The following is an 18,279-nucleotide window of genomic DNA, read 5'->3' as shown; positions in this document are numbered from 1 at the left end:
TCATTCCTTACATCTCAGTTGTGCATATGCCAGACCCCAAGTCCATCCCTTCCACCCCCGACCTGTCCCCTTTGGTAACCGTAAGTTTGTTTTCAAAGATTGTGAGTCTGTTTCTGTTCTGCAAATAAGTTCACTTGTATCCTTTTTTTAGATTTCAGTATAAGTGATGTCATATGATATTTGGCTTTCACTTTCTGATTTAGTATGATAATCTCTAGGTCCATCCATCTATGTTGTTGCAAATAGCATTATTTCATTCTTTTATTTATTTATTTTTTGTCTTTTTAGGGCCACACCCCTAGCTCATGGAAGTTCCCAGGCCAGGGGTCGAATTGAAGCTGCAGCTGACGGCCTGTATCACAGCCACAGCCACTCAGGATCCAAACCGTGTCTGTGACCGACACCACAGCTCATGGCAATGCCGGATCCTTAACCCACTGAGCGAGGCCGCAACCTCATGGTTCCCAGTCGGATTTGTTTCCACTGTGCCATGACAGGAACTCCTCAGTAGCACTTTATTTACAAAAACAGGTGACAGGCCAGATTGATGAAATAACAGCCTAGAGCAGGGGTCGGTAAACCACTGATTGTGGTTTGCCTATTCCTGCTCTATCGACATTATTATTTTATTGTAGTCATAATGTTTATCGCCATCTAAAATAACCTTGTTTGTTTGTGTCTAACTTTGTCTCCTCAAATCGAGAAACTGAGGCCCATGCCGGCAGGAGCACGGCCTCCTTTGGTGTGACAGCCTCAGGCTTAGCTCCACACGCATGGCACCAGCTCCATGGCTGTTCATTCGAGGAATAGGCACTGTCAGTCGCAGGAGTCCCACGTTCATTCATTCATTCATTCCTTCTCCACGCATGCGTGTCTCACTCGCTTTGCTTCTCGCCTCACTTGGAGCCTTAGAAACAGAGCTCGCAGAGATGTGGAAGCAGGTTATGGTGCAAGGTGAAGTTCAACCAGGGGAGGGTCTATCAAGTGGGGTTCAGAAGGAGCACGACCTAGGGGGGCATCCACTCTTAGGAAGTCAGAGGTGGCTTCTTGGAGGGTGTGACATCTGAGCTGAGTTTGAAGGATGTCTTTAAGCAGAGCAGCAGGGCCTGGAAGGGCATCCACACACACAGAACAGCCTGTGCAGGGACATGGTGGCAGGAAGAAAAAGCAGCCCAGGTGGATGGAGCAAGTGCCGTCCCTGTGTAGCCACAGGCTGAGTTACCAGCAGTCGGTGAAAGTTGGGCGCTCAAAGTTCCTGTTGTGGCTCAGCGGGTTACACACTGGGCTAGTATCCATGATGATGTGGGTTCGATTCCTGGCCCTGCTCAGTGGGTTAAGGGTCCGGTGTTGCCATGAGCTGCAGTGTAGGTCACAGACAAGGCTAGGATCCCAAGTTGCTGTGGCTGTGGTGTGCAGGCTGGCAGCTGTAGCTCCCATTTGACCCTTAGCCGGGGAACTTCTGTGTGCCATAGGTGCAGCCCTAAAAAGCCAAAAAAAAAAAAAAAAAAAAAAAAAATGGAGTTCCCATCGTGGTGCATCGGAAATGAATCTGATTGGGATCCATGAGGTTGTGGGTTTGATCCCTGGCCTTGCTTAGCGGGTTAAGGATCCGGCAATGCCGTGAGCTGTGGTGTAGGTCCTGGATCTGACTAAGGCTAATACATCTTCTCAGTTGATTTGGCCTCTGCTGTGTAGACCTGGCTGTTTGGAGGGGAGCCGCTCGACATCCTATGTAAGTGATAGGTCCAAGAAAAATAGTTTTTTTGGTTCTTAAAAGAAACAGACATGAGTTCGCATCGTGGCTCAGCAGAAATGATTCTGACTAGTATCCATGAGGACTCAGGTTCAATCCCTGGCCTTGCTCAGTGGGTGAAGGATCTGGCGTTGCCGTGAGCTGTGGTGTAGGTCACAGACATGGCTCAGATCCCGTGTTGCTTCGGCTGTGGTGAAGGCTGATGGCTGCAGCTCCGATTGGACCCCTAGCCTGGGAACCTCCATATGCCAAGGGTGAGGCCCTAAAAAAAAGAAGAAAAAAAAGAAAAAAGAAACAGACAGTGCTAACGAGCTGCCTTCTGTGGCTCTCATCCTGCAGTCTACAGGTCTAAATCCCGTCAGTTATCAGCAGGGAGTTAAACACACAAAGGGCAGCATGTGTCGAATGGCAAGCCCTGAATAACATTTTATTGGGGTGGGCCAGCCCTACTGTTTATGAGGCACTTTAAAGGGAAACCATGACCTGCAAAGCTGAATGCTGCCCCTCTTTGTCATCCTGATGGGGGAAATACCTGGAGATTCTGCCTCCAATGTCTGAGCCTTGACCCAGGCTGGGTGTGGCTGGAGCCAGGTTCAAAGCGTGGAGGTGGATGCCATCCCAAGCCTTGGGGCTGCATGGCTAGGCAGGCTGCAGAAAGGGAGACACTCATCCAGCACCTACTATGCGCTGGGGAGGTGGTGGCGTTCAGACCCACTGTGTGCATGCAGGAGCAGGGGTGTGGTGCCATACCTTATTGTCTCTGTATCTCTAAAGCCTCTGCATAACACTTTCCCCAGCAACGGTATTTTTCTTTAAATCCACTCACTTTTTTTCTCTCATTTTTGGCCTCCCCTCGGCATGTGGAGTTCCCAGGCCAGAGATCTGATCTGAGCCATAGTTTCCACCTAAGCCACAGCTGTGGCAACACCGGGTCCTTAACCCACTGTGCTGGGCTAGGGATTGAGTCTGCATCCCAGCCCTCCTAAGACACTGCCAATCCTGTTGCGCCACAGCAGGAGCTCCTCCACTCGCTTTTTACTTAGCCTCAACTTTGAGCCGTGCTGTCCATAAAGCCATGGTGCTGATGAGGCCCGTTTTCTTCTAGGATATATCAGTGTAAATACGTCCTGTTGACCTTTCTTCAGAAAGGTCTGTTCCCCAACTGCATGGGATAGCTTGTGTGCAGTTGTACTTGGCCTTACCTTGTTTGGTCCTCTCACACCTGCCAGGAGGTGTCACTGCCCCCATTTTATAGGTCAGGAAACTGAGACCCAGAGAGACATGGCAACTCATCCAGAGTCACAGGGCAGGGAAGCCTCTGGATTCAAACACAGATCTTTCTGCTCTAACGTCCAGGTGATTGTGCCAGCTTCTCAGAGGAGGAGAAGGAGCAATGGCCAAACATCCCCTGGGTTAGATGGACAAATTTAAAGCTTCTCAGGGAGTTCCCATTGCGGCTCAGCAGAAACAAACCCGACTAGTATCCATGAGGACGCAGGTTCGATCCCTGGCCCTGTTCAGTGGGTTAAGGATCTGGCGTTGCCGTGAGCTGTGGTGTAGGTCACAGATGTGACTGGGATCCCACATTGCTGTGGCTGTGGCATAGGATGACAGCTGCAGCTCGGATTCAACCCCTAGCCTGGGAACTTGCATATGCCCTGGATGTGGCCCTAAAAAGACAAAAATAAATAAATAAATATATAAAACTTCTCAACACAGGCACAGATGGTAGGACTGAGGCTGATCAGACTTCCTGCCCCTTCCTGAGGAGGTTGAGACAGGCTGAGCCTCCAGCATCTAGATTCCCATGGGTTTTGGCTCCGGCTCTGCTTAGACGAAGATTTGTTCTTGTGGCACTGCCATCCTGGCATGGCAAGCTTTTAATCAGTCCCCAAATAACAGTAATCAGTATCGACTCCTGCCCAAAAGCCAAGGTGGGGGAGGGACGGCGCCCGGGACCGTCCCCACGGAGCCACTGCCCTGCTCCCGGGGGGGTGGGAGGCCCCACCTTTGCACCTTGGGGCTTATTGGTATTCAGTCCTTACAGAGGACTTTGGAGGAAGGAAATCTTTTTAATAGGTTCTGAATGAGCCCAACTGGCAGCTGTTGTTGGACAGTGACAGAGAGCAGACTCAGCCGCCCTTGCCCTTGAGGCCCAGCAGTGACTGCCCAGCGCCAAGCTCCACCCTGGGTCGGGCAGTTTCACGTGGCATAGATCAACAAGCCAAGTGCCTGCCCCCGCTGGGCAAGAAGGGCTTAGCCCCCTGTTGGGGTTTGAAGCTTAGGACAGAAGGAGAAAGGTCTGGATACAGTCAGCAAGCCCAGGAGGCAGCTGGGGAGCAGCGGGGGGAGCGTGACTGCAGTTGGCCGTGATCATCACATTTTTCCTTAAAACTCATACGTTTCTGTCTAGCATTTTTTTGTTTGTTTGTTTTGTTTTGTTTTTTCTATCTAGTGTGTTAGCAAACACATTTCCCTGTCAATAAATGGTCTTTTATAGCAGAATTTGGCCGTTACTTCTGGGTATCTCCTTAGGTGCTCCAGGATCCCTACAGCAGGACCAGTCACCCGGGGGTGCTTAGGGAAGATATCTAAATGACCAGGTATGTCTTGGCAACAAATTATCTATTCTTAAACTTCCTTGTTATATCTAAGATGTTTCAGTGGTTTTCCTTTTAGAAGCCTTCATTACATAAAATACTACACACATAACTTTTGACAACGTTAAAATAAATTTTTTTTAAATTTTCTTTTTAGGCCCACAGGTGCAGCATATGAAGTTTCCCCGGCTAGGGGTCGAAGCAGAGCTGCAGCTGCCGGCCTACACCACAGCCACAGCAATGCGGGATCCGAGCCTTGTCTGAGACCTACCCCACAGCTCACGGCAACACCGCAAACTTGACCACTGAGTGAGGCGAGGGATCGAACCCACATCGAACTAGTCAGGCTTGTTTCCTCTGTGCCACAACGGGAACTGCCCCCCAATTTTTTGGTGTAAGAAAAAAAAAGCTCGAAGTTTTCCAGGGGACAGGGTTCTCAAACCTGGGCAATCGGGCTTGGGGTCAGTGTGGTCTGTATGGGGCCTCTGGGATGGTGGAGAGGCCCTCTTGGTGGAGGGCTGCAGGCAGCGTCCTACTGGCTGAGGGCCGTCCTGCCTGTGTACTGGCTTCATTCAGCCCCGCTTTGCTGTCCACACACTAGACAGCCATTCACCGTGGCCTTGAATGAACTTATTTGCAAAACAGGAATAGACAGGACAGACAGAGAAAAGAAACTTATGGTTACCAAAGAGGGATGAGGAGAGATAAATTAGGAGTTTGGGATTAACATATACACACACTCCTCTATATAAAACAGTCAACAACCAGCACCTCCTGTACAGCACAGGGAACTAGACTCAGTATCTTGTCATAACCTGAAATGGAAAAGGATTTGGAAAAGTATAACTGAATCACTTTTTTTTTTTGCCTTCTTTTTAGGGCTGCACTCGCGGCATATGGAAGTTCCCAGGCTAGGGGTCTAATCAGAGCTACAGCTGCCAGCCTATGCCGCAGCCACAGCACTGCCAGACCCTTAGTCCAACAGAGCAAGGCCAGGGATCGAAGCGGCAACCTCATGCTTACTAGTCGGATTCGTTTCCACTGAGTTGCAGCAGGAACTCCCTAAAAAAGTGTAACTGAATCAGTTTGCTGTACCCTGGAAACTAACACAACATTGTCAGTTGACTATATTTCAGTGAAAAGAAAAAGCACACACAAAATATGAAGATCAATAAAAACCTGTATGTACTCGTATTGGATAGCAAGCTCTGTGCAAACCTAGCGGCTGGAAACAACCGTTTTGTCTAGTTCATGACTTTGCAGGTGAGGATCGTAGGAAGCGCTCTGTTGGGCAGTTTGTTTCTGCAGCTGGGGCTGGATGAACCACTTCTAGGATGCCTTCTTTCGTGTGTCTTGTTCCCCCTGGTCTCCCTCTGTCCACGTGGCATCGTCTTCTAGAGCCTCTTGTGTGCCTTGATTTTCTCACAACCGGGTGGTCGTCTTCCGTGGCTCCCAGCCTCCAGGAGGCAGGAAGTGGAGGCTGCTGCCAGCAAGCTGAGGGCTGGCCTGGAACTGGCACAGCTTCACCTCTGCCAGTTTTGTTGCTCAGAGCAAAGGGCTCACCCAGATTCTAAGGGTTGGAAAAATAGGACCTACGCTCGCCTTGTTGGGCCAGGCAGGGTGTGTGTGTGTGTGTCAAAGTCACCTTGCAGAAGAGCATATGGAATGGGCGACAGAGTCGCAATCATCTTTGGAAACTGCAGCCAGCCACTCCTTCATTAGCAAGGATTTTTTTAGGGGCCTTATCATGATTCTTCTCTTTTGGAGTCCCCTCAACCTCCCATCCAAAGCACAGTGGGCAAGGCACAGGCATATTCTTTGAAGATCAAAATAGTCGTCCAGTTCTTAATTTTGCTAATGGATTCCAGTTTGGTCAGAAAAGTGATGCTGGAGTTCCCACTGTGGCGCAGTGGAAACGAGTCCGACCAGTACCCATGAGGATGCTGAATCGGTCCCTGGCCTCGCTCAGTGGGTTCAGGAGTCAGCATTGGCGTGAGCTGTGGTGTAGGTTGCAGATGAGCCTGGGATCTGGCGTTGCTGTGGCTGAGTCGTAGGCCGGCAGCTGTAGCTCTGATTGGATCCCTATCCTGGGAACTTCCACACGCTGCAGGGATGGCCCGAAAAAGAAAAAGAAAAAAAAAAAAAAAAAAAAAAAAAAAAAAGGAAAGAAAAGAGAGGTGATGCTGATAAGGTGAACCGATTTGCAAAGGATAAAGATCCCCAGCAGGAGCACTGCTGTAGGGGAAGGGGCAGCGTGGGTACCACCAGCGTGGTGGTTCAAGGGCGTCATGGCAAAAGCAGCTGGCCTACGTTTGGTGAGGCTGGGGAGTTGGGGCCATCTGTCATGGTTCAACTCATGGCCCACCCTGGTGTTGACATTCAAAATGCGTTTTTTTGAGTCAGTCGAGCAAGATTCAGTTGCAGTGGAAACGCATTCAGACAGTAAATTGATGTTTTCAGTTGAAACTTGCTTCCAAGCCAAGCCCTTGGGTCATTATTGGACACTCCTTGTAAAGATATGGTGTGACAAATAACACGCACACCCATTCAAATGAACATTTGGACCCTTAGCTTAAAAAAAAAATGAAAATAATTAGCCAGACACATTTTTTGGATGTTGCTAAACTTTGCAAAGAACAGCAGAAAGAGATGTTGCATGTTAATTGTAACTGGAGGGGAGTTCTGTTCTCCTGAGTTGTTCCGTAGGCAGGGGAGCTGGGGCCAGAAGCCTCTTCTGTGCCACTTGTGAGCTCTGATCTTGGGTAGGTCACTGGCTGGTACTTCATCGGAACCTCATTTGCTTCACCTAGAAAATGAAACATACCAATTCCATCCACTCCTGGGCCAGATCTAAGCCTATAATGATGCCATACTGTTTTTTCAAGTTGCTTTGTGAGTTCGGAAATGCTTTACACATTGAGCCATTATGACTAATAATAATTAGCATAGCAAATTTCTGTTACCTGAGAATGAACATACAACATGCCTTTGTGGCTCATTTAAAAATTAAATGTATAGCATGTATAATTATTTTGAAATACAGAGGTTAAGAAATTAACTCGAGGAGTTCCCTTCAGGGCTCGGCGGTTAACGAACCCAACTAGGATCCATGAGGATGCAGGTTTGATCCTTGGCCTCTCTCAGAGGGTTAAAGATCTGGTGTTGCCATGAGCTTTGGTATAGGTGTTAGATGCAGCTCAGATCTCGTGTGGCTGTGGCTGTGGCGTAAGCCGGCAGCTGTAGCTCCGATTAGACCCCTAGCCTGGGAACTTCCATATGCCCCCAGTGCAGCCCTAAAAAGCAAAATAAAAAATAAATAATTTTTTTTAAAAAGTTTAACATAGAGAAAAATTTCATCCATTGTTCTTTTTTCTTCTGTAAATTGGGGGAGGGGGAGCTTGCTTGCTTTGGGTTGAGTGTGGGATGCCTTTGGCCAGCTCATGAGATCCGGGTCTGGAAACTACTGAGGCGGCTCATAGTAAGGCAGGTCTCTTTTGTGATCTACCCCACAGCTCCTGGCCACACCGGATCCTTAACCCACTGAGCGAGGCCAGGGATGCAACCCGCATCCTCATGGATCCTAGTCGGGTTTGTTACTGCTGAGTCACGAAGGGGACTCCTCTGTATTAAAATTTTTTACATTAATTTTTTTACTGTACTTTTTCTTACACCTTTGGCACCTGAATTTACTTGCCCATGCTAAAATACAGAGAAATACGCTATCTGCAATGCATGTTAAGTACCGAAAATCATTTCCCTCAGAGGCATGGCCTGTTTCACTGGGTCTCCAACCTTGGCCACTCCCCAATTTGAAGACCACTGGATTAGGCTCTTTACCAAATCTGGCCCACTCTCTGTGTTTGTAAATAAAGTTTTATTCAGACACAGCTGCACTCACTCATTTAAATAAGGCAGCTCGCGCCCTATGGCAGAGTTGAGTAGTTGCGGTGAGAGGCCTTAGGGTCTGCAAAGCTGAAAATATTTATGATGTAGTCCTTTACAGAGAAAGTGCCTTGGCTGTACCTGCGGCCCTTGAAGGTTCCCAGGGCTAGGGGATGAATCAGAGCCGTAGCCGCCAGCCTACACCACAGCCACAGCAACTTGGGATCCAAGCCGCGTCTGCAACCTACATCACAGCTTGTGGCAATGCTGGCTCCTTAACCCCCTGAGCCAGGTCAGGGATTGAACCTGCGTCTTATGGATGCTAATCAGATTCGTTTCGGCTGAACCACGACAGGCACTCCCAAGCTGTCTTTTTAACTGTGAACTTCCCCTGACATAGCTGCTGAGGCTACCATTCTGTTGTGACAAGACTCAATTTGAGCATTCCCCTTTTTCTTCCAAATCTGTAGCCATATTACAGGCAGGAAAGAAAATGATGTTTTTCTTTTCAAGGGAGCATTAGGTTCTGGTTAAAAAGAAAAAGGAAGGGGAGATTTGAAGTTATATAACCTGGTTCAAATCCAGCCTTCACCACTGGTTAATTCCTATATTCAGTGTTTCATTTATTGTAGTTGTAAGCATGCCACAGGTGCTATAGTTATTAAGCATCTAGTCATAGTTGCTGCAGCCAGCATGTACACCGAAGGTGTCAACATCTCATTATTCTGGATCCTGTGGGGTCCTGGGTATCTATTGCAGTGTAACAAATTGCTCCCAAACATGTGGCTTGAACAGGTCTCTCTCCAGGTTTTGTGGGTTAACCGGGCGTATGGAGACCCTTCTCCCTGGGGTTTCTGCCTGAGTTACAGTCACGTATGGGCTGGGGCCGCTGCACTCACAGGAGGGGCCAGGGTGGAGCACACTGTGTCTTATCCACATGGCTGGCAGGGGGTGCTGGCTGTTGGCTGGGAACGCAGCTGGAGCTGTCGACTGGAGCACATTGGCTTGTGCTTCTGCAGCCACGGTGGCAGGGTTGCAAGAGGGTGCTTCCCAAGAGGAATGTTCCAGGAGTCCCAGAGGGAGCTGCTTATAACCTAAGCCTGGAGCCCCCAGAACATCATGTCCCCACATGCTAGTGGTCAGACAAGTCACCCAGGTTGGCCCAGTTTCACGGGGAATGAGACCCCCACCTTTCCTCGAGGGACCCTCTAAGCTGTGTGGCCTCTTGAATCTGACACGTTTGCATGCAGCGGGGAGCCAGCACACAATGACGGTTTTGTTAAATTGCCACATTAACAAGTTCAGAGCAGAAAAAGAAGCTCTGATGATAAGAGAGCTTTTAATAGGGTGGTTTGGTCTGGAAAAAAGCCAGAGAAAGCTTCTTTGTGGATGAATAAGCTGAGCTGTGCAGGTCAAGTGGAGTGAGCCAGGTAAAGAAGGGAGGGCAGGAGACAACCCTTGCAAATGTCCTGGGGCTGGACTGCAAGAAAGCTGGTGGAGCTAGAGCCCGAGTCTGAGGGAATTGTGGTAAGAGTTATGTTGACCCGCTTGGTGGTCCAGTGTCAGTTTTCTCATTTAGAAAATAGGATCATGTTTCTCGCATGAGACTTTTGTGAGCATGAACCTAAGGATGGGTCGGTAAAGCCTTGCACAGTGAACTTTGTTTCCTCTTGGAAGCAGCAAGTAGCAAATGCAAGAAGCATGCCACCTGGCCCGTCTTCTCCATCCGCTTCTCACTCATCATCTCCTTTCTTCAGGGTCAGAACTGAACCTACAGCTCATGCCTTTAGAGTGGCAAGCGATCCATGAAGTCTTACCCAAACTGTGAAGTGCAGTCCTGGGGCTTGTGAAGAGTCCCAGTGAACTCCAGCCATTGCCTGGCGATTATCTGTTTTAAATGGACAACTGCTGCTGCCTCAGCAGCACCTGGGGGATTGCACAAAGGCTAAATTTCTTTGCCTGTTCACAGGGCTGATTTGCATGATTTTCCCCCAACTCTCTCCCCCCACCTGACCAGCTGTAGTTAACAGATGCATGCACTTGCAGCACACAGGACATCCCCAACAAGAGAGAATGTTCTGGTCCAAAATGTGAGGAGTGCTAAGTCCAAAAGACCCCGCTCTTTTCCCATCATCTGGCACTTTCCTCTTGCTCCTAAGTCACCCTCGCTCTGGCTTCCTGGTGGTTCCCCCAGATGCACCAGGCGCTGTCTTATTTCAGAGTCCTCACAACTGCTGTTCCTTCTCCTCTGTCTGTTTTTCCCCAAAGTGGCCTTCCCTGGTCTCTAGGTCTCAGTGGGCCCCCACAGCCGCTTCTGCTTTCTCTTCAGAGCTCCTGCCTCAGTCTGCAAGGCTCCATTCATTTTTGCCACCACCCTCTGTGACCCTCCCTCCCGCCAGTCTGCAGGAGCAGCAAAGATCTGGATCACAGCTGTCTGGCTCACTGCTGTGTCCCCAGCTTCTGGCCCAGGGCCAGACACATAGCTTGTTGAAATTGGGGGAGGTTGAAAGTGAGGAGAGGAGAGGTTTTAGGACCAAAAATCTTGGGAGTTCCCTGGTGGCCCCGTGGATTAAGGATCCATTATTGTCACAGCTGTGGCTTGGGTTTGATCCCTGGCCTGGGAACTTTTGCATGTTGCGGATGCAGCTGAAAGAAGACTCAGAAATCCTGGCTTCAGGTACCAATTTCTAGCCTTGTGATTTGGAGGATACTTCCTCAAGCTCTCTGAGCCTCAGTTTTCTCATCTGTACAATGGGGTGATCATCACCCCCCTGACGGGCTTGCTGTGTGAGGCTCGTTTTCAGTGATATGTCGTGACGGCTGAATAAACGGTATACACCTTGGGATGATCTTTCCTCCCCAGGGGGCTGGTCCTGATGCCCCCGGTTCGGGAGGCGGAGGCGGAGGGAGGAATGGGAGCGGTTAACACCCAGACATCCCTTTCTAGGCAGCTTCGCTTACCAGTGTGCCCTCCTCCTCGCCCCACTTCCGGTGTCGGGGCTCCTGTTGTGCAGGTGAGGAGAGGCAGTTCGGGGTGGGGGCGGCTGAGCTGGGCCCCCAGGGAGTCGGTGGCTGACGTGGGATTCAAGCACATCCAGACGGTCTGGCTTTTAGAATCTTGCCCAGGATGCTGAGCTACCCTTCTGGGATTTGTTTCTCACCTCGCTTTGCAGAAATGTTCCTTTTCTCGTTTCTTGTTTGCGTGCAGCAGGGCTTCCTGTGGTTGCAGTCAAGACAAGCCGATTCGTCAAAGGGAGTTGAGGCTGGGGGTGTGGGGAGGGCAGGACACTCATAAGGGGACCCGCCCACACGCTGGCGGCACAGAACCTTCACGAAGATGACTGCGTGCCGACCCGGGGAGGCCGGGCCTGTGGAGAGAAGTTTCCCGTAACGGTTTCCTTAGAAATAGGGCGGAGGGAGGGGACCTTCCAGGCCAGAGCCTTTACTGGGGTTTCTGAGGGCAAGGCGAGGTGGGGGCGGAGTAAACAGCTTGTGGCTGGCTGGTTGGATCCTTCTAGACAGCTCTGGACTACAGCGATGGCCTCTAGTTGCCTGAAACCTGGCCTGGGCATGACCGAGGGCAGGGGGCATGCTGGCTTGGTAAGGCGGTCCTTGGGGGTGCAGGCTGGTTTGTGTATGGACGCCGGGCTCCCCTCGGAGCCCCTGCTGTTGCTCAGAGCTGCTCGCCTCTGCGGGGTGGGGAGCAGCCTCTCCCCGTCAGTGAGGCCCTCACCTGCCAGAGCATCAGGGATACAGCAAACAAGAAAATGTCATTAATGTAACTGGCCTTGGGGTTCCCATGGTGGCTCAACCGACACGAATCCGACTGCTGTCCTTGAAGATGCGGGTTCGTTCCCTGGCCTCGCTCAGTGGGTTAAGGATCTGGCATTGCTGTGGCTGTGGTGTAGGCCAGCAGCTGCTGCTCCTATTCGACCCCTGGTCTGGGAACCTCCATATGCCGTGGGCACAGTCCTAAAAAGCGATGTATACATTGCTGGCCCTGTGATGGGAATGCCAGCTCAACAAAGGATCTAAGAAAACACAGAGCGTCCCCCTTCCTTGCTCACGTTTGGGCCCAGGGAGTCCAGCCTGGGACCCCCAGAGTGCAGACGTGTGCTCTGTTGATTCTTGCCTGTATCTTGTCATCAGAAAAGTACCTGTTTTCTGAGGATAGAACACAAGGTCCTTGGGCACAGATGGCGTGACATTGCTGTGCCTGTCTGGGCTGCGTGTGAGGAGTGCCTGCTGTATGGCACGCTCTGGGTCGGGTGGCACTGAAGTATAATGTGAGCGGTCAAGCTCATTCCCTGACCTCCAGGCACTTGAAGTCTAGTGGGAGAGACTGAGGTTGGTGACACTGTGCAGCAGGTAGGTCCGTCTGGGACATCGTGGAAGTCTTCCTGGAGGAAGTGACATAGTAGCTGAGTTGGGAAGGCTATTTTTAGAATGTTTGGTGGGAACCGTAAGAAGGGGAAAATGAGAGTTCCTGCTGTGGAGCAGCGTGTTTAGGATCTGACCTTGTCTCTGTGATGACATGGGTTTGATCCCTACCTAGCAGAGTGGGTTAAGGATGTGGCATTGCTGTGGCTGTGGCACAGGTCACAGCTACAGCCTAGATTAAATCTCTGGTCTGGGAACTTCCATATGCTGTGGGCGCAACCATTAGAAACATAAACTAGTAAAGAAAGAAGGGGCAAATGGGATGTAGCACCCCCAAATGCACTTTTCTTGCAGTGTTTGAAGAACCTGTGAACAACTCCGTTCCAAGAACCAGGACTGGCACCTCCTTTGGGGGGTCAGATCCAGCCTTTTGTTAAGGCTGGATGGCTTGCAGGGTGTGCTTTGCCTCATAGTGTATCTAAGCTTGAGTAATAATGAGTTTGGGGCAAAGAGGGGGTAGTGTCACTATAGGTATTCACCTGCCAGCCACACTCCGCCCACGTTAATCACTGGAGTAAAGACTGAACATAGATGAAAGTGAAACATGGGCCGGATTGCAAATCAGGTGTCAGGTTTGACAAGCTCCTCCCCAGCGGTAGGACCATGGGGAGGTAGACACACCCCTGCTGCGCTGTTTCTTGTCTGCAACAGCAGATGTCATTAGATCTCCCTGGAGCCCCATCACTAGGCCCCCACCTTCCAGGATGGTGGATGGCGTGTGACTGGGAGAACCAGAGTTAGAGGCCACGCCATTGCCATCGGGGTCGGGGAAGAGGACTTGGATGACTTAGATTCTTGAGAGCCTCTCTGCCTTCGCCCTTCCCTGCTCATCTCAAAGTGAGTCTCCCCCCCCCCCCCGCCAATTCTTGGTATTTGTAAGGCTGGAATTTGGTTGTCATAGCATTTAATCTCTTTACATGGGCTTTCTTCTAGCTTCTAAGTACACTGTGGGCAATGTGGTTGAGTTAAGCCTGGGCTTCTGGAATCCTTGGTGTGACTGTGTGTGTGTGTGTGTGTGTGCGCGCGTGCGCGCGTGCGTTAGGAGCACCTCTCATGGATGTGAGCGCTCTGCTCTCCACAGCTCCTGTTCACATAGTTTCTCATGTGACTGAGTGATTCCTGAGACTCAGGCTGAACTGTAGCCATGAAAATGCAGACTCTACCTCAGCAGGATACAGGGTACAGACCCTCACCTCCAGGATCTGTGCAGAGCATTTGGGGGGGCATTTGGGCCCCCAGAGACACCGTCTTGCACGTACATCTCACATGTGCCCTTCAAGCCAAGTTGCTGTGAGATAGAGGCTCTAGGCCCCTGCCCAGTGTAAACATGATTATGGCTCCGCGAGTTAAGAATCTGACTAGGATCCATGAGGATGTGGGTTCTCTCCCTGGCCTTACTCAGTGGGTTAAGGATCTCGTGTGGCTGTGGCATAGGCCTCAGCTGCGGCGCTGATTTGACCCCTAGCCTGGGAACTTCATTTGCCGCAGGCGTGGCCCTAAAAAGAGAAAACCAAAAAAACACCGTGATTATATTGCAGTAAGGGCAGAGCCTGTTCCTCTATCACATTCCCTTGAGCCCCAAGTCGAGGAGTTTGAAAGAGTTTTCTAAAAGGAAAGAAAACAGCCTTTTCACCGTAGGCTTCCTTGGCGCCTACTGCTAAGAGCCAGGCAGAGTGTCAGGGGAGCTTTCATGATTGAAGCAGCTGGATCAGGGAGTTCCTTTTGAGGCTCAGGGGTAACGAATCCGACTAGTGTCCATGAAGACTCGGGTTCCATCCCTGGCATCGCTCAGTGGTTAAGGATCTGGCGTTGCCAGGAGCTGTGGTGTAGGTCAGAGATGCGGTTCAGATCGTGCATTTCTGTGGCTGTGGCGTAGGCTCCAATTTGACCCCCAGCCTGAGAGGATCCATATGTCGCATGTGCAGCCCTAAAAAGCAAAAAAAAAAAAAAAGAGAGAGAGAGAGAGAGAGAAAGAAAGAGAAAGGGAGGAAAGAAGAAAGGAAGGAAGGAACCGCTGGATCAGCAGTGTCCTTCTTAGCCAAACAGAGGCCCTCGGTCACTAGGGTTTTCTTGGATGGTTTCTGGAGTCCTCTGATTGTGTTTTAAAGCCAGGTAAGCAGCTGACCGTTCTCACAGGACAGAGCTGCAGCAGGATGTGACATAATGTCACTCTTTGACCCAGAGCTGTTAGAGATCCGAGGTCTCAGAAGAGTCACCGTCTTAAGCAGTGACCCCTCCAAAGTCAGAGCCAACCAAGGAGTGTTTTCATCTGCTCTTCAGATGTGATTTTTCTCAATTCAGTGTCATGAGGCCTCGTGGCCCAAAGACTTCTTCAAAAAGTAATAAACCTTACTTTCATCAGGTGAAATGACAGGAATGCCTTTTAAGCAATTTTGTGGTAGCGGGGCATTTTTAACAGCCCAAGGTGAACCTGCCAGCATTCCTCAGAGAGTGAGACAATATAATTCAATTTGGATGTATTATAATTAATTAATTGGGGAGCAAATTGCATTAAATAGATAGCGCTCAGCTTCAGCAGCACTCCATCAAGAAACGAGCATGGCGAAGGCGGTTATAAGGTTATTATTTTAATGTTTATTATCAGCATCAATAATAGCAACTACGACGAATGTTTTTACACAAATTTCTGTTCCAGGCACTGTGCAGAGTATTTGGCTGAAATGAGCTTGTGTAAGCCTCTGACTAGCCTGTGACAGGGGCCCTGGGTATGATTTGCATTCTGCAGTGGAGGGAGAGGGGGGCTGAATTAATTGCTCAATGTCCTCCAGGCGGTAAGGGCTAGATTGCAAGGTTCAGACTCAGACAGGTCGGTTCAAGCCCTCAGGTTCTTTACTGTTGAGTGGGCCACCCGACCTCTTTGTTGGCATATTTACATCAGCCTCTGGAATATGCAGGAAGCCTTGTGTAATGCTGATGATGGTCAGCAGCAGAGAACCAAAGTGCAGCGGACCTGGAGGCGCAGGAAATGTGCAGGTTTTCTGTCTAGGCACTTCCGGCTCTAATGCACCTTTTGTATCAGCATCTCTGGACTTCACGAGGAAGCGAATGAAATGAAGCCGGCTTGGCACTGGGGGAAAGGGCAGCAAGAGAGGTGCTGGCTCTGAGGCAGCCAGCAGAGGTCAAGGTTTTGGTGCTGTGTCCAGCACAGGCAGCGGAGACAGGGTAGCAGCGATGGCAGGGTCTCTGCTGGCCAGTCCTCCTCTGGTTGGGTCTTTGTCTACCCTGGCAGAGCCTCCGAGCTTGACTCATTGTCCCAAAGACAGTGCAGGTCACCTATAGGTATCATTGAGTGCATTCTTTTTGCGTCTGTTGTCTGCAGCTAAAATCTTATCTTACATACATACACATTTCAGATCTCAGTACTTCAAAAGCAGTTGAGTAGCTTTCCAGGGAATTCTTTCTCTATCTGTGCCCATCCTTCTTGTCTCCTGTGGTTGAAGTGAAGGGCATGCACGTCATCGCTAATCGCCTTGTGCAGCAGGGGGCTTTGGGGGGCTGTCAAGAGGTGGGGAACCCAAGCTGGTGGGGCTTTTGAATTCTTTGGTCTAATATGCATTTCTGTTTCCTCCTTGTCTGCCAAAAGCTAGTCTCTCCCAAATCCCTCTCTTATTTTCTGCTTTCCAGTAAACTTCAAAATAGAATTAAATTGCATGTTGGAACTTGACCCGTTACTCTTTCTAGCTCCGAAGGAGGAGGTCTGGGCTCCCTTTGGCAGCTTCCTGCTCTTTCTGTTCACTTTTAGAAGGTGGTTCGGAAGGTCTCTGTAATTTTCATCTATTTTTTTTCCCCTTGACAGAGGCTTTCTCTGGTTTTAATATGTGTCATTACAGGCAGCTAGCTCCTTTGGCCCAGTTTCTGGAGGCCTATTTGGGTCCTCCGTTCTGGCTAAATCTGCCATCTGAACCCAGAACAGACCTGGGGATGTCGACCAAGGGCCTCCTGATGTCCCTCCCCCCACACCTCTGGCACTTCTTATTCTTCCAGCAGCTAAAAATGTAGTGACCAAGGCTATTGTGGTCCCATCCAGTGGGTTTTGAATCAACTGGTGTTTGGTCAAGAGATTCCTCAGTGATGGAGTTCCCGTTGTGGCTCAGTGGTTAACGAATCCGACTAGGAACCATGAGGTTGTGGGTTTGATCCCTGGCCCTGCTCAGTGGGTTAAGGATCTGGCGTTGCCGTGAGCTGTGGTGTAGGTCACAGACACGGCTCAGATCCCGCGTTGCTGTGGCTCTGGCGTAGGCCTGCTACAGCTCGGATTAGACCCCTAGCCTGGGAACTTCCATATGCTGCGGGAGCGGCCCTAGAAAAGGCAAAACAAAAACAAAAAACAACAACCAAAACAAAAGATTTCTGGGTGAGCCATTGTGGTGACTCAGATGTGAGGCTCAGGAGTGGTGGGATCCCCAAGGAAGCTGAGGTTGGTTCCAGAAGACGCATGGTGTGGTGTTCCCAAGACTCTGGCTCTGAAGACGTCATGAAAATTCATGGTGTATTCTTACGGACCGCTTACAATGCACTTACCAAGTGCTTGCCACTGGGCCCAATAGGGACTTTAAAAAGCAAGATCCCATTTATTCCTTAAAAAGGAATCTGCATGAGGGAGTTCCCTTGTGGCACAGCAGCTTAGGGATCCATTGTTGTCACTACAGAGGCTCAGGTCGCTGCCATGGCGTGGGTTTGATCCACGTGCTGCGAACACAGCCGAAAAGAAAAGAAATCCGAGTTCCGTTTTGCAGAAGTGACCAAGGCTCTGAGAGGCTAAGTAACTTGCTCAGGGGGCAGGATCAGAGTGCAGACCTGCCTGATTCCTAGGGCTGTGACTCCACACTGGCCTTCACAGCATCGATTTCAGCAGGAGTTCCACAGGTGGGGGGTGAGCAGGCAAAGAAATGAACGAATGAATGAAGGAAGGAGGCAAAGTGGTTCAAATAAAAAGGGTGACTTTGAAAGGCTGTGTGACCCTTGCAGGAAGAGACACTCTGTGTTCTTTTGTTTCATTTTCCTGTTGCATCCCCCCACCCAGCCCAGTGTCTGGCATCCGTTAAGCATGGCAGATAACTTGTTGAATGAACGCTCAATTCATAAGAAGAAAAGACCACTTCTTTTCTTTTCTTCTGAATTATCTATTTAACTATGTTCAGCCGAGTCCTCCTTGTCCTAAAGGGCCTTGCGGTCGCTTTTGACCCCCGGCTTCTAAGGGCTGTGGGAGAAGGTTGGTGTGCAGGCAGCTTCTCTTCCCCAGGGCCTCCTTCTCCCCATCTGCTTTCCAGATGAGCAGATGACTCACGAGCTCCCCGCAGCCTTCCCAGACCTGCTTTTTGTCTTCATAGCTCTCTTTCCTAGTCTCCTGGGCAAAACTCTTTTGGCCGCAAGTGATGGAAACCAACTCAGCATTCAGACCCCAAGGCGGGAACTTGCTGGCTCCCAGATGGTGGTTAGTTCCCAGAAGCCTAGGAGAGACTTTAGTGAATCACAGAGAGGGGAGGTGGTGTGCTCTAGGTCACACAGCTATTACTGGGGGTGGCGGGGAGAAGGCTGGGGAGAGCTCGAGGATTTGTTGTTGTTGTTTTGCGTTTAAGGGCT

General features: G+C 50.2%; 1 protein-coding gene across 2 annotated transcripts in view; it reads left to right on the top strand.

The window, feature by feature from the left end:
• XYLT1 (xylosyltransferase 1) overlaps positions 1-18,279 on the top strand; it is a 334,324-nt gene that overhangs the window by 42,608 nt on the left and 273,437 nt on the right. Inside the window, exon 1 of one of the 2 annotated variants that reach the window (XM_021086556.2) lies at positions 11,075-11,249. The exons of the other annotated variant lie outside the window; for it this stretch is intronic. Coding sequence (XP_020942215.2) covers positions 11,112-11,249 — 138 coding nt within the window. The 5' untranslated portion in view covers positions 11,075-11,111. Of the gene's footprint in view, positions 1-11,074; positions 11,250-18,279 lie in introns of those variants that run through there. 2 annotated transcript variants of the gene reach the window in all.

Source organism: Sus scrofa, chromosome 3 (genome assembly GCF_054392235.1).
Source record: "Sus scrofa isolate SSC_HxYL_T2T_F1_AM1 chromosome 3, Sscrofa_HxYL_maternal_Yorkshire_Landrace_v2.0, whole genome shotgun sequence".
Taxonomy (NCBI): Eukaryota; Metazoa; Chordata; class Mammalia; order Artiodactyla; family Suidae; genus Sus; species Sus scrofa.
This window is presented reverse-complemented; position numbering and strand designations above follow the sequence as displayed.